Consider the following 17,500-nt stretch of genomic DNA (forward strand, 5'->3'; position numbering starts at 1 on the left):
AAACTGAACTAAACACAACCCCCGCTGACCTCATACTTAATTAAGCACAACCACCGCTGACGTCATACTGAACTGAACACAACACCCGCTGACTTCATACTGAACTGAACACAACCCCCCTGATGTCATACTGAACTAAACACAACCCCCACTGATGTCATACTGAACTAAACACAACCCCCACTGATGTCATACAGAACTAAACACGACTCCACTGACTTCAATCAAAACTAAACACAACCTTCACTGACATCTACTGAACTAAACACAACCCCCACTGATGTCATACAGAACTAAACACAACCCCACTGACATCATACTGAACTAACACAATTCCCCCTGATGTCATACTGACTGAAAACACAGCCCCATGACTTCAAACGTGAACTAAACAAATCCCGATAAACGTCACACTGAACTAAACACAACCCCCACTGACATCATACTGAACTAAACACAACCCTCACTGACATCATACTGAACTAAACACAACCCCCACTGACTACAAACTGAACTAAACACAACCCCCGCTGACCTCATACTTAATTAAGCACAACCACCGCTGACGTCATACTGAACTGAACACAACCACCCCGACTTCAATCAAAACTAAACACAACCCCCACTGACATCAATCAAAACTAACACAACTCCACTGACTTCAATCAAACTAAAACAAACCCCCGCTGACATCATACTGAACTAAACACAACCCCACTGACATCATACTGAACTAAACAAAACCCCACTGACGTCACACTGAACTAAACAAAACCCCACTGACATCACACTGAACTAAACACAACCCCCACTGACATCATACTGAACTGAACACAACCCCCACTGACATCATACTGAACTAAACACAACCCCCACTGACTTCATACAGAACTAAACACAACCCCACTGACTTCAATCAAAACTAAACACAACCCCCACTGACATAATTCTGAACTAAACACAACCCCCACTGACGTCATACTGAACAAAACACAACCCCCACTGACATCATACTGAACTAAACACAATTCCCGCTGATGTCATACTGAACTGAACACAGCCCCCCTGACTTCAAACTGAACTAAACACAATCCCAGTAGTAACTCACACAGAACTAAACACAACCCCCACTGACTTCATGCTGAACTAAACACAAACCTACTGACTTCATACTGAACTAAACAAACCCCACTGACTTCAAACTGAACTAAACACAACCCCCGCTGACCTCATACTAACTAAGCACAACCCCTGACGTACATACTGAACTGAAACACAACCCCCTGACTTCAATCAAACTAAAAAACAACCCCACTGACATCAATCAAAACTAAACACAAACACACTGACTCAACAAAACAACACCACCCCACTGACATCATACTGAACTAAACACAACCCCCACTGACATCATACTGACTAAACAACCCCCACTGACGTCACACTGAACTAAACACAACTCCACTGACTCAATCAAAAACAAACCCCACTGACATCATACTGAACTGAACACAACCCCCACTGACATTATACTGAACTAAACACAACCCCCACTGATGTCATACTGAACAAAACACAACCCCCAATGACATCATACTGAACTAAACACAACCCCCGCTGACCTCATACTAACTAAGCACAACCCCCGCGACGTCATACTGAACTAAACACACCCCCACACTTCATACTGAACTGAACACAACCCAACTGACCTTATACTGAACTAAACACAACCTGCTGACGTCATCTGAACTAAACACAGCCCCACTGACTTCGTAACTGAACTAAACACCATCCCCACTGATGTCATACTGACAAAACACACCCCCACTGAATCATACTGAACTAAACACAATTCCCGTGAGTCATACTGAACTGAAGAACAACCCCAGTGACGTCATAATGAACAAACACAACCCCACTGACATCATACTGAACTAAAAAAACCACCCACTGACTTCGACCTGAACTAAACACATCCCCACTGACGTCATACTGAACTAATCATAACCCACATGACGTCAAAATGAACTAAACACCAATCCGAATAACGTCACACAGAAACTGAACACAACCCCCACTGACGTCATACTGAACTAACACAACCCCCAATGACGTCAACTGAACTAAACACAACCCCACTGACGTCATACTGAACAAAACACAACCCAAATGACTTCATACTGAACTAAACACAACCCCACCGACGTCTTACGAACTAAGCATGACCAAAATGACTTCGTACTGAACTAAACACCACCCCGACTGAATTCATACTGACTAAACACAACCCTTACAGACTTCATACTAAACTTAACACAACCCCACTGACTCCATACATGAACTAAACACAACCCACTGACGTCAGATTGAACTAAACACAACCCCCACTGATATCATACTGAACTAAACACAACCCCACTGACATATATGAATGAACACAACCCCCATGACATCATACTGAACTAAACACAACCCCCATGACATCATACTGAACAAAACACAACCCCCACTGACATCATACTGAACTAAACACAACCCCACTGACGTCATACTGAACTAAACACAACCCCCACTGACATCATACTGAACTAAACACAACCCCACTGTGTCATACTGAACTAAACACAACCCCCACTGGATGTCATACAGAACTAAACACGACTCCACTGACTTCAATCAAAACTAAAACACACCTTCACTGACATATACTGAACTAAACACAACCCCCACTGATGTCATACTGAACAAAACACAACCCCCACTGACTCATACTGAACTAAACACAATTCCTGCTGATGTCATACTGAACTGAACACAGCCCCCCTGACTTCAAACTGAACTAACACCAATCCCAGTAACGTCACACAGAACTAAACACAACCCCACTGAACTGTCATGCTGAACTAAACACAACCCTTACTGACGCTTAACCAACACTGACTTCAAACTGAACTAAACACAACCCCCGCCTGACCTCATACTTAACTAAGCACAACCCCCGCTGACGTCATACTGAACTGAACACAACCCCCCTGACTTCAATCAAAACTAAACACAACCCCCACTGACATCAATCAAAACTAAACACAACTCCACTGACTTCAATCAAAACTAAACACAACCCCCACTGACATCATACTGAACTAAACACAACCCCCACTGACATCATACTGAACTAAACAAAACCCCACTGACGTCACACTGAACTAAACACAACTCCACTGACTTCAATCAAAACTAAACACAACCCCCACTGACATCATACTGAACTGAACACAACCCCCACTGACATTATACTGAACTAAACACAACCCCCACTGATGTCATACTGAACAAAACACAACCCCCACTGACATCATACTGAACTAAACACAACCCCCGCTGACCTCATACTTAACTAAGCACAACCCCCGCTGACGTCATACTGAACTAAACACACCCCCACACTTCATACTGAACTGAACACAACCACAACTGACCTTATACTGAACTAAACACAACCCCTGCTGACGTCATACTGAACTAAACACAGCCCCACTGACTTCGTACTGAACTAAACACCATCCCCACTGATGTCATACTGAACAAAACACAACCCCCACTGACATCATACTGAACTAAACACAATTCCCGCTGATGTCATACTGAACTGAACACAACCCCCAGTGACGTCATAATGAACAATACACAACCCCCACTGACATCATACTGAACTAAACACAGCCCCACTGACTTCGACCTGAACTAAACACCATCCCCACTGACGTCATACTGAACTAATCATAACCCCCACTGACGTCAAAATGAACTAAACACAATCCCGAATAACGTCACACAGAACTGAACACAACCCCCACTGACGTCATACTGAACTGAACACAACCCCCACTGACGTCATACTGAACTAAACACAACCCCCACTGACGTCATACTGAACAAAACACAACCCCAAATGACTTCATACTGAACTAAACACAACCCCACCGACGTCTTACTGAACTAAGCATGACCAAAATGACTTCGTACTGAACTAAACACAACCCCGACTGACTTCATGCTGAACTAAACACAACCCTTACAGACTTCATACTAAACTTAACACAACCCCCACTGACTCCATACTGAACTAAACACAACCCCACTGCCATCAAACTGAACTAAACACAACCCCCACTGATGTCATACTGAACAAAACACAACCCCCACTGACATCATACTGAACTGAACACAACCCCCACTGACATCATACTGAACTAAACACAACCCCCACTGATGTCATACTGAACAAAACACAACCCCCACTGACATCATACTGAACTAAACACAACCGCCACTGATGTCATACTGAACAAAACACAACCCCCACTGACATCATACTGAACTAAACACAACCCCCACTGATGTCATACTGAACTAAACACAACCCCCACTGATGTCATACAGAACTAAACACGACTCCACTGACTTCAATCAAAACTAAACACAACCTTCACTGACATCATACTGAACTAAACACAACCCCCACTGATGTCATACTGAACAAAACACAACCCCCACTGACATCATACTGAACTAAACACAATTCCCGCTGATGTCATACTGAACTGAACACAGCCCCCCTGACTTCAAACTGAACTAAACACAATCCCGAGTAACGTCACACAGAACTAAACACAACCCCCACTGACTTCATGCTGAACTAAACACAACCCTTACTGACTTCATACTGAACTTAACACAACCCCCACTGACTTCAAACTGAACTAAACACAACCCCCGCTGACCTCATACTTAACTAAGCACAACCCCCGCTGACGTCATACTGAACTGAACACAACCCCCCTGACTTCAATCAAAACTAAACACAACCCCCACTGACATCAATCAAAACTAAACACAACTCCACTGACTTCAATCAAAACTAAACACAACCCCCACTGACATCATACTGAACTAAACACAACCCCCACTGACATCATACTGAACTAAACAAAACCCCACTGACGTCACACTGAACTAAACACAACTCCACTGACTTCAATCAAAACTAAACACAACCCCCACTGACATCATACTGAACTGAACACAACCCCCACTGACATTATACTGAACTAAACACAACCCCCACTGATGTCATACTGAACAAAACACAACCCCCACTGACATCATACTGAACTAAACACAACCCCCGCTGACCTCATACTTAACTAAGCACAACCCCCGCTGACGTCATACTGAACTAAACACACCCCCACACTTCATACTGAACTGAACACAACCACAACTGACCTTATACTGAACTAAACACAACCCCTGCTGACGTCATACTGAACTAAACACAGCCCCACTGACTTCGTACTGAACTAAACACCATCCCCACTGATGTCATACTGAACAAAACACAACCCCCACTGACATCATACTGAACTAAACACAATTCCCGCTGATGTCATACTGAACTGAACACAACCCCCAGTGACGTCATAATGAACAATACACAACCCCCACTGACATCATACTGAACTAAACACAGCCCCACTGACTTCGACCTGAACTAAACACCATCCCCACTGACGTCATACTGAACTAATCATAACCCCCACTGACGTCAAAATGAACTAAACACAATCCCGAATAACGTCACACAGAACTGAACACAACCCCCACTGACGTCATACTGAACTGAACACAACCCCCACTGACGTCATACTGAACAAAACACAACCCCAAATGGCTTCATACTGAACTAAACACAACCCCACCGACGTCTTACTGAACTAAGCATGACCAAAATGACTTCGTACTGAACTAAACACAACCCCGACTGACTTCATGCTGAACTAAACACAACCCTTACAGACTTCATACTAAACTTAACACAACCCCCACTGACTCCATACTGAACTAAACACAACCCCACTGCCATCAAACTGAACTAAACACAACCCCCACTGATGTCATACTGAACAAAACACAACCCCCACTGACATCATACTGAACTGAACACAACCCCCACTGACATCATACTGAACTAAACACAACCCCCACTGATGTCATACTGAACAAAACACAACCCCCACTGACATCATACTGAACTAAACACAACCGCCACTGATGTCATACTGAACAAAACACAACCCCCACTGACATCATACTGAACTAAACACAACCCCCACTGATGTCATACTGAACAAAACACAACCCCCACTGACATCATACTGAACTAAACACAACCGCCACTGACGTGATACTGAACTAATCATAACCCCCACTGACGTCAAACTGAACTAAACACAACCCCCACTGACGTCAAACTGAACTAAGCACAACCCCTGCTGACGTCATACTGAACTAAATACAACCCCCACACTTCATACTGAACTAAACACAACCCTCCCTGACCTCATACTTAACTAAGCACAACCCCCACTGACGTCATACTGAACTAAACACAAACCCCACTGACGTCATAATGAACTAAACACAACCCCCACTGACGTCAAACTGAACTAAACACAACCCCCACTGACGTCATACTGAACTAAACACAACCCCACTGCCATCAAACTGAACTAAACACAACCCCCACTGATGTCATACTGAACAAAACACAACCCCCACTGACATCATACTGAACTGAACACAACCCCCACTGACTTCATACTGAACTAAACACAACCCCACTGCCATCAAACTGAACTAAACACAACCCCCACTGATGTCATACTGAACAAAACACAACCCCCACTGACATCATACTGAACTGAACACAACCCCCACTGACATCATACTGAACTAAACACAACCCCCACTGATGTCATACTGAACAAAACACAACCCCCACTGACATCATACTGAACTAAACACAACTGCCACTGACGTGATACTGAACTAATCATAACCCCCACTGACGTCAAACTGAACTAAATACAACCCCCACACTTCATACTGAACTAAACACAACCCTCCCTGACCTCATACTTAACTAAGCACAACCCCCACTGACGTCATACTGAACTAAACACAAACCCCACTGATGTCATAATGAACTAAACACAACCCCCACTGACGTCAAACTGAACTAAACACAACCCCCACTGACGTCATACTGAACAAAACACAACCCCAAATGACTTCATACTGAACTAAACACAACCCCACCGACGTCTTACTGAACTAAACACAACCCCCACTGACGTCATACTGAACAAAACACAACCCCAAATGACTTCATACTGAACTAAACACAACCCCACCGACGTCTTACTGAACTAAACACAACCCCCACTGACATCATACTGAAGTAATCATAACCCCCACAATTAATCACACTGAACTTAACACAACCCCACTGACGTCAGACTGAACTAAACACAACCCCCACTGACATCATACTGAACCTAACACAGCCCCCCCTGACTTTATACTGAACTAAGCACAACCCCCACTGACTTCATACTGAACTAAACACAACCCCCACTGACATCAAACTGAACTAAACACAACCCCCACTGACTTCATACTGAACTAAACACAACCCCCACTGACTTCACACTGAACTAAACACAACCCCCACGGGCGTCTTAGTGAACTAAACACAACCCCAACTGACGTCATACTGAACTAACCACAACCCCACTGACGTCATACTGAACTGAACACAACCCCACTGACGTCATACTGAACTGAACACAACCCCACTGACGTCATACTGAACTGAACACAACCCCACTGACGTCATACTGAACTGAACACAACCCCACTGACGTCATACTTGACTAAGCACAACCCCCACTGACGTCATACTGAACTAATCACAACCCCCACTGACGTCATACTGAACTGAACAAAACCCGACTGACGTTAATACTGAACTAAACACAATCCCACTGACTTCGTACTGAACTTAACACGACCCCCACTGACTTCACACTGAACTGAACACAACCCCACTGACGTCATACTGAACTAATCACAACCCCCACTGACGTCATACTGAACTGAACAAAACCCGACTGACGTCATACTGAACTGAACACAACCCCACTGACGTCATACTGAACTGAACACAACCCCAACTGACGTCATACTTGACTAAGCACAACCCCCACTGACGTCATACTGAACTAAACACAACCCCCACTGACTTCATACTGAACTAAACACAACCCCCACTGACGTCATACTGAACTAAACACAACCCCACTGACTTCATACTGAACTAAACACAACCCTCACTGACATCATACTGAACTAAACACAACCCCCACTGACATCACACTGAACTAAACACAACCCCCACTGACATCATACTGAACTAAACACAACCCCCACTGACATCATACTGAACTAAACACAACCCTCACTGACATCATACTGAACTAAACACAACCCCCACTGACATCATACTGAACTAAACACAACCCCACTGACTTCATACTGAACTAAACACAACCTCACTGACATCATACTGAACTAAACACAACCCCCACTGACATCATACTGAATTAAATCAACCCCCAATGATAAAACACAGCATACACAAATTTCATTTGGTTCAGAAAAATTAACCACACAATCATTCACTCAAACAAACACGCGCATACCTTCCTGGGGCACACTGGTGTTCCTGGCATTGTCTCGTTCCTCTGCGGTCTCATTCGACACGGATGTGCCGCTCTTGGTCCTCCGCAGGACACTGAATGCACGGTTCAACCGCCTGAAGGAGCGGCTCCTGACCGAGGTGCGGTCATAGTTTCGGACTGAGGGGACAGAGAGACAGGGGCACACTTTATAGAGCAGCTCTGTTCTGACTGAACATGCCTGGACAAGTCTCTGAGACTGCCTCACCACAGCCAATCAGATGCCTGAGATCTCTCGTTCTGTCTGCCTCTAAAAAAGCCATAACAACAGCTTGAACACATTTGTTTTAGAGAATCCAATCAAAATCCTTCATGAATTCCCCAAACACTCATTTGTTTGTCATTATGTCAAAGCTGAGGAACAGGATGGAGGGGGCCTATAAACTCTGCAGGGGTGATGAGCTTCGTAAACTGCAGCAGTCATGTTTCATGTCATCAATAGATAAAACTTGGTGCAGTATAAATACAGCAGTCTGACCCTACTATAGTCTACTGAGATTCTGACAGAGAGTCTGGCTCTACCAGAGCGGAGCAGGCTGCAGTGGAGTGTGAGCCCCAGCCTGGCTCCCCTGAAAGCGGGGCAGTGAGCCTCTGCAGCGCCCCTCGCTCTGCGGGCCTGGAGAGATGCAAAGGCCTCATGACAGCTACATTATTCTTTAAAAGCACCCAGCTCTTCTGGAGATGACAGCTTGTTCAGCAGCAGTGGCTCTGCATGGCGGTGGGTGCTCTGCTCGGCGGCCCGGGCCAAAAGTGCTGTTGCAGCATTATTTGGTGTCCCCACCGGCAGCACGTTCACATTGAGAAGGGGATGTGAGTGAGTACAACAGGTGTGAGTGGCTCCAGGGTTCACCGGTGGATGAGTGGAGGGTGAGGGCCTATCACGTCATTCAGTATTAATGGAACTGGGCTGTGTGAAATTCTCATTCCACCCACTCTCACTTCCTCTCTTTACATTCTTTCTCTCTCTCGCTCGCTCGCTCGCTTGCTCTGTCTGTCTGTCTGTCTGTCTGTCTGTCTGTCTGTCTGTCTGTCTGTCTGTCTGTCTGTCTGTCTGTCTGTCTGTCTGTCTGTCTGTCTGTCTGTCTGTCTGTCTGTCTGTCTGTCTGTCTGTCTGTCTGTCTGTCTCTCTGTCTCTCTGTCTGTCTCTCTGTCTCTCTGTCTCTCTGTCTCTCTGTCTCTCTACCGCTGTCTCTCTGTCTCTCTGTCTCTCTGTCGCTGTCTCTCTGTCTCTCTACCTCTGTCTCTCTGTCGCTGTCTCTCTGTCGCTGTCTCTCTGTCGCTGTCTCTCTGTCGCTGTCTCTCTGTCTCTCTACCGCTGTCTCTCTGTCTCTCTACCGCTGTCTCTCTCTGTGATGAAAGATTAGTGAAGAAGCAATGCTACAAAAGCTAATTTAAGAATAGGATTTCTGTCAAAAATCTTGAAGTAGTACAGATACTGTGTTTCAGTGAGCATGGGTTCTGGGATGTTTACCTGTGTGGGTATGATGTAAAATGTATGTTTGAATAGTGTTTACTGATGGTATCGATGTGAGTGAGGGACTATGAAACTGTGACTAGAAAGCCTCCCCTGGCTCCCTGCTTTCTATTGCATTTCAATCAGTCACACTGACAAACAGTTCAATACGCACAAGCACGCACGCACATACACACACACTGCTTTATAGATCAGAGAAAGGTTACTTGTTGCAGAACTACACAATCACAAACACATCCGTACGTACGCACACTCACAATCACTCTTTTTGGTACTGCTGCGGGCTGCCAGGCTGGTGGTGCTGCCTGATTGGCTGTTGTCCTCCATACTGGGGTCAAAGGCAGGGTTGACGAGGCCGGGATCGTCTGATAGGAGGGCGACGGCAGCAGAGGTGGGGCCATCGCCGGGCAGGGTGGCAACGGTGAGTTCTGACGTGCTGTCAGTGCAGTCACCCTCCTGGGAACGCCGCTTCCTGTCTGCAGACAGGCCATAGTGAGACGCACCTTTACACCTGCAAATCCACACAGGGAGAGAAGGACGGTCAGTCAGGGGGACACACCATAGGCCCAGCTGGATGAGGTGATGCATCAACAACAACATCCCAGCAAGAGAATATGGGATACCGGGACAGTGAGGTGTGTGGAACCTGTGATGGATAGAACCATTATTCTGCTCTCAATGACTCATCACCAATTACCATGTGTCATAAATGATGATGCGCTGAACACACAACAGCCACTGAATCACGGAGCAGAATGGAGATAGCCATCGGTCAACAATGGCTGACAACATGTCAACACTGTCTGAATCCTCCTGTACCCTCGGTGGATCAGTAGTGTCAACGGTTAACAACACAGTCCAGTTAGAGACAATATGGACAGGGATTAAAGCAGAGGGATAAAGGTTAAAGGTCACCACCATCTCAGGAGCAGTAGTTAAAGTGTTGTGACCTCCAACCCATCACCCTCTGGCTGTGTCCATCTCCTCACTTCAACTTCCTGATCCAAGCTGCCCTGAGGCGACATCTATCTGACCTCACGACTGAGGTCATCATCTTGATAAGTAATTCCTCCTCAGGCAACATCACACACCCAATACGCAACCTGCTAGTGTATAATTGCATATTTTCTTTCATACGTCCCTGATCATTGTATTTGTATTTAATGGCTGTTCATCTGCAATAAAAAGTGGTTTGATAATGTCATACTGAGCCTCTGAGTCTCTGCTTCTTGTCATCCTTCCTGGCTTCTTTATTTTATTCATTCAGTGTATAATGATATGCATTATGCTGCTCTGTGAGCCGCTGTAGATAAGACCAGCTAGCAGATTGAATAATGAGGTGAGCAAACAAACGTACAGAACAGGTAACAGAAGAGACATCAGGAATACAAAACACCACGCAGGTCTTTAAGTCATATTCTCCCTCTTGAAACTAATCGCATTCTCAAACTATTATTCTTTCCCGTACCTACACTCGACATGCAACACAAACAGAACACACAAACACCCATGTGCACATGCACATACACAGGAACGCACGCATGCACGCACGCAAACACACACAAACACACACACACACACACACACACACACACACACACACACACACACACACACACACACACACACACACACACACACACACACACACACACACACACACACATACAAACACACACACACACACACACACACACACACACACACACAATTCCCTACAATTGAAATCTTCACAAACTGATAATGTTGGGAATGTGTTTGCATATAGACAGCAAATAACTGTCTCTGTGTCTTTCTCTCCCATAGTAAAGGTTTTTAGTTGAAGCTCCAACAACGGAAGCTGAAATAACATTGTCCTGTCTCTGCATCTCTGTGGAGCCATAAGAACAAACTTTTACTGTGTTTTTATGGGCTGGGTCAGACCCAGTTAGAGCTTCTACTCACACACAGACATACACGGCAAACTGGATCCATTTCTATATACGTCCTCATTACAGCAGCAGGTATGATTACTGTATATGGAGGACAGGATGCAATTAAGGCAAAATGGAGGACATAAAACAATAGCTAAAATGGTGGCAGTCAGCCTCATGCTCAATTTGGGAGGATACAAATAGAGGAAATAGCATTAAATGGCGCCAAATAATGGAAGCCCAGAAACAGGCTGTGTGTGTCTGTGGGAGAGAGGCCATTGGCTCTCTGGGGGCTCCAGCGTTTTGTCTCAATCAGAGGTCTGTCTGAGCAGGTCATGCTCTGTGTCCATACATCACAGACAGAGACATTTAACCCTGAACTGGCCTCTATATCTTACTTTTCCAGCCATTGGGCTTGACTCTCGCCAGTCAGCTCTAACACTAGGCTGACAGACACACAGAGAGTTTGGGGAGCAGTCCATTCAGTTTCGGTGTGGTGACTGACATTCAAAGAAGAGGATGAAGTTTCAGACAGTGGAGCCAAGCAGAGGCCCATTGATCATGATTTGTGGCCCAGTCAGAGCTCTGCTATGCAGGGATACTTGTGGTTACTAACTCCCCCTCCTCCACCTGTGTTCCACCAGGCTGTCAGATGGAGGGAGGCTTGTCTGTGTGTGTGTGTCCGTCCAAGCATGCGTGTGCGTGTGCATGTGTGTGTGTGTCTCTCTCTCTGCTGGAAACTCACCTTAATTCAGAGTCACTATATTGAATCGCATCAAGCGTGTCGAGTCAGCAACACTGAGCCCTACACCAGTAGAGAGGAGCAGCAGCCTTTCACATGTCACTCAACATCCATTAGTGTAATTAAAGCTACATGCACATCAGAAACAAAATACTGCTGTTACACCAGCATGTTACGTGCACGCGCGTATGCGCACACACACACACATACACACACACACACACACAAACAACACACACACAAATACAGACACCGCGATACACCTACAGATGGCAAAGCCTGTAGTACAGTACATTGGGCCAAGCTGACAGTAAGCAATTAAATCCTTAGACAACATTCCCTTAATATTATTTCAACTTCGACAGTGGAAAACCACAGTAAACATAGCTGTTCAGAGAGCGATGAAGAAGTTCCATTCAGGTATGTAAATCTCAGAGACCACCCAACCAGCAATTTCCTTCTAATCCTGGTGCCATATTTGAATAACCATTAATAAAAACATACATACCATTTGTTCAGGTCTGTCAAAGGCTACTTCTTATTTCTACCGGTGTCCTTGTCTCCCCGTCTCTTTATCTGTCTGTCTCCCTGTCTGTCTCCTAGTCCGTCTCCCTGTCCATCTCCCATCTGTTTGTCTGTCCATCTCCCCGTCTGTCTTCCGGTCCATCTCCCTGTCTGTCCGTCTGTTTGTCTGTCCGTCTCCCTGTCCGTCTCCCCGTCTGTTTGTCTCCCTGTCCGCCTCCCTGTCCGTCTCCCTGTCCGCCTCCCTGTCTGTTTGTCTGTCCGTCTGTCTGTTCGTCTCCCCGTCTGTCTCCCGGTCTCCCTGTCTGTTTGTCTGTTCATCTCAGAGTCTGTCTCCCGGTCCATCTCCCTGTCTGCCCGTCTCCCTGTCCCTCTCCCCGTCGGTGTGTCTGTCCGTCTGTCTCCCTGTCTGTACAACTGTTTTTCTGTCCGTCTCCCTGTCCTTCTCCCTGTCTGTTTGTCTCACCGTCTGTTCATCTGTCCGTCTCTGAGTCTGTCTCCTGCTCCATCTCCCTGTCTGTCCGTCTCCTTGTCCTTCTCCCCATCTGTCTGTCTGTCTCCCCGTCTGTTTGTCTGTTCGTCTCCCTGTCTATTTGTCTGTGTGTCTGTTCATCTCCCTGTCTGTCCATCTGTGGGTGTACCTGTCTGTCTTCCTGTCTTCATCCTGCAAGACACCAGATGAACTTGCTGGGTATGAAATAAGCTGTAGCGTCTGTACCATCAAATTGATTGTATATCCAAATATGATCCAAGTAATAAGCTCACACAAGGTGTGTGACCAGTGCATCACCCAGGTGGTTTGAAAATAACTAGAAGACATTATCTATTCGAGTGGAAAATCACAGCACAATATGGTCTTCCCCTCAGAGATGACACGCTAGTCATTGTCTCGTGTGTGCCTTGTCATTAAGGGCTTTGGCTACCCTTAAATCAAATCCCCTTCCTTCTGGGCATCAGAGGCACAGTTCTGCCGTAGCCACTTAGGCATATCTCCACTGCTGCTAAGAGCTTTAATGGCTGTCTGGAGGAATTAAGGCCACAATCTCTCCAGTCTGAGGCCAAGAACAGCGAACCCAGACAACCGTCCCGAAGTCACAGAGGGACAGAGAGAGGATCCAATGAGCCTACAAAGTGTCCTATGAGTATACAAGCTAACAAAAAGACAAATCTCACATCATTTTCTTCAGAACCAACTACTCTATCTTTTTGTCTGCCTTCCTGTCTAATACACAAACCTCCTCCTGTAGTGGAAGCTGTGTTTTTCTGCCCCCTCCTCTCCCCTGTGTGTGTCAGTGAGTGATTCCTCGGGATCATAGAAAAACGTTGTGCTTGCACAGCCTGCCTCAGCAGCAGTACACCAGGCCTAGTTGCAGACACAGAGAGACACTTCAACTATCACATAATCTCCCTCAACCCTGTGATCTGGAGAGTGATAGCTAAGGAACAGCAACTCTAACCCATTCCTTATCACTAAAACATTCTCACCAATCCTCCCTTCCTCTCCTTCTTTTCAACCTGCCCTCCTCCCCCCTCCCTCTCTAGCACAAAAATAATTACCCAGCATGCCGTGGGAGAGGTGGCGGTGGCGATGACTGTGGCGGAAGGGAGAGGGGAGGAAGCGCCCTTGCCGGCGGTGACACAAACAGTCCTGTTCATATGATGTGAAATAAACACCAGCTCACAACTCATCAAAGCCTGTGAGATTCTCCAATCCTCTTTAGGGGTGAGTGGATTATCCTCCCTAACCCAAATACGCTACGCTACGTTCCCCTATCCCTCACTGAGCGCAGCACAGAAACATATCTGCACAGAATACACAGCCAGCACAAATAACCAGGCCACTATTACAATATAAACTAGACCAGTCAGTCAGGTACGGACACAGGGTTCCCATGAATGGCCTTGACTACCCAGAGTGTGTCCTCATTCCCGTCAGTCAAGGATGGTGCAGTGTTGTGACCTGATCCCTGATGGGTGTATCCACTGTGAGGTTGGTGTATAGCATTATCTCCTCTCTCAGATGGCTACTGAGTTACTGAGAGTCCTACAGGAACCAACCCAGTCCCCCGCCGGCCCTTCCCCCCTTCTGGCAGTAGAGAATCCAGCAGTGTTAATCCAGACTATAGGAGTGCTGAAGTGCAATCCTCTCCCAGCTCACTACATGACAGCTCAGTTCTTAAAACACATTGGAATATAACTCCTGACATAAGAGTGGCTGAGAGAAATTAAACGTATCTATGCCACTGTGAAAGAGGGGGAATTTGTATGTGAAAGAGAATGTCATTTGGGACCGACAATTGCTTTGCCCAGGAGGCCTATGATGGTGGTATCCCTTCATTCCTGAGCGTTTCGGTTAATCAACCTTCTTATCTTCTGAACTGAGGGGTATCCTCTTTCTAATCTCTATCTCTGCTTTATCACAAGATCAAACTGAAGCTCTTTGCCTCTGGATTAAGAAACTCAAAATCTCACTAATCGTGAGAATAGAAGAGGGGAAAAAAACTCTTCCCCTTCTCTCTCTCTGTGTCTGAGAATGACGGCATTCCTCTGGGCGTCTGCTCCAAAAGTAAGTCACTGTCCCAAGGATTAAACTCTTGACAGGAAACTGTCTGCCTGTCTGGAACACATCACACAGGAACACTCACTTTAAACTGTTTGAAGAAAAAAACAGCCGTTCCATTCTTTCCCTCAAGAATCTATGTGAAAGGAGCACCTAGGCCCTAGTTCCTCTCCTAGAGGATGAGAGAACACAGGAGCACAGGGGAGCACCTGGGGAGCACCTGGGGAGCACCTGGGGAGCACCTGGGTTCATGGACACACACTCACACTCACTCACTCAAAGAAGAAACAAATATTTCTGAACTTAAGCAGGAAAATTATCTTTTACTTTTGAGAGAGACAACAACTACATGTTAAACTCAAAACATACTAATTAATGGCAAATAAACCCAGTAAACACCTTGCGGCCCTCACAACACAAACATTGCTACAAGGTGGGACATGGGGAGGGAGATTGTTCATTAATTAAATCCATAGTGACAAAGGCCCGGAGAAAAGGAGAGAACATCTGTGTTCACTGGCTTTGTAATTAGATCAGTTTATCAATTACTAGTAGCTTTCTTTCTTTAGAGTAGACCATATACAATATACAGAGAGAGGGAGGGAGGGAGGGAGACAATTGAAATGTCTTTATTCTTTTGAAACTTTTGTGAGTAATGTTTACTGTACATTTTTTAAAATAGTTTATAATCTGTTTAACTTGCTTTGGCAATGTAAACATATGTTCCACAACTCCTGCAGATCTGTCGCACGCTGGGTATGTACGTAGTCAATGGTAGGCATCGAGGGAACTCCTATGGTAGGTACACGTATAGCTCATCTCCTGGCAGTAGTACTGTAGACTACATTATCACTGACCTCAACCCAGAGTCTCTCAGAGCGTTCACAGTCAGCCCACTGACACCCATATCAGACCACAGTCTACTTGAACAGAGCAATACTCAAATCATGAGGCATCAAAGCCAAAGGAACTGAGTAGTATTACGAAATGCTATAGATGGAAGGAAAGTAGTGTGGAAACCAACCAAAAACTATTAGGCAACAACAAATTAAATTCAATCCCGTTTACACATTTTCCTGGACAAAACGTTCCACTGTAATAGTGAAGGTGTAAACTTGGCAGTAGACAATCTTAACAGTATATTTGACCTCTCAGCTTCCCTATCACATCTAAAAATTTACAACAATGAAAAATGGTTTGATGAAGAATGCAAAAACCTAAGAAAGAAATTGAGAAACCTGTCCAACCAAAAACATAGAGACTGTGTAACTGAAGAATGTAACTGAAGAATCCATAGACTCTAACCACTTCTGGGAAATTTGGAAAACACTAAACAAACAACAACACAAAGAGTTATCTATTCAAAATGGAGATGTATGGATAAACCACTTCTCTAATCTTTTTAGCTCTATAACAACAAACAAACAGCAAAAGCATATACATGATCAAATACAAATATTATAATCAACTATTAAAGACTACCAGAACCCACTGGATTCACCAATTACACTGAATGAACTACAGGACAAAATACAAACCCTCCAACCCCAAAAGGCCTGTGGTGTTGATGATATCCTCAATGAAATGATTAATTGAACAGACAACAAATTCCAATTGACTATACTTAAACGCTTTAACATCATC

General features: G+C 45.3%; 1 protein-coding gene across 1 annotated transcript in view; it reads right to left on the reverse strand.

Moving 5' to 3' along the window:
• Positions 1–17,500, reverse strand: part of LOC120054281 (E3 ubiquitin-protein ligase LNX-like) — a 54,313-nt gene that overhangs the window by 22,142 nt on the left and 14,671 nt on the right. The window contains exons 2-3 of the mRNA XM_039001701.1: positions 10,383–10,630; positions 8,602–8,765 (exon numbers count right to left, since the gene is read on the reverse strand). Coding sequence (XP_038857629.1) covers positions 8,602–8,765; positions 10,383–10,630 — 412 coding nt within the window. The remainder of the gene's footprint in view (positions 1–8,601; positions 8,766–10,382; positions 10,631–17,500) is intronic.

This window comes from Salvelinus namaycush, chromosome 10 (assembly GCF_016432855.1).
Source record: "Salvelinus namaycush isolate Seneca chromosome 10, SaNama_1.0, whole genome shotgun sequence".
Lineage (NCBI taxonomy): Eukaryota > Metazoa > Chordata > Actinopteri > Salmoniformes > Salmonidae > Salvelinus > Salvelinus namaycush.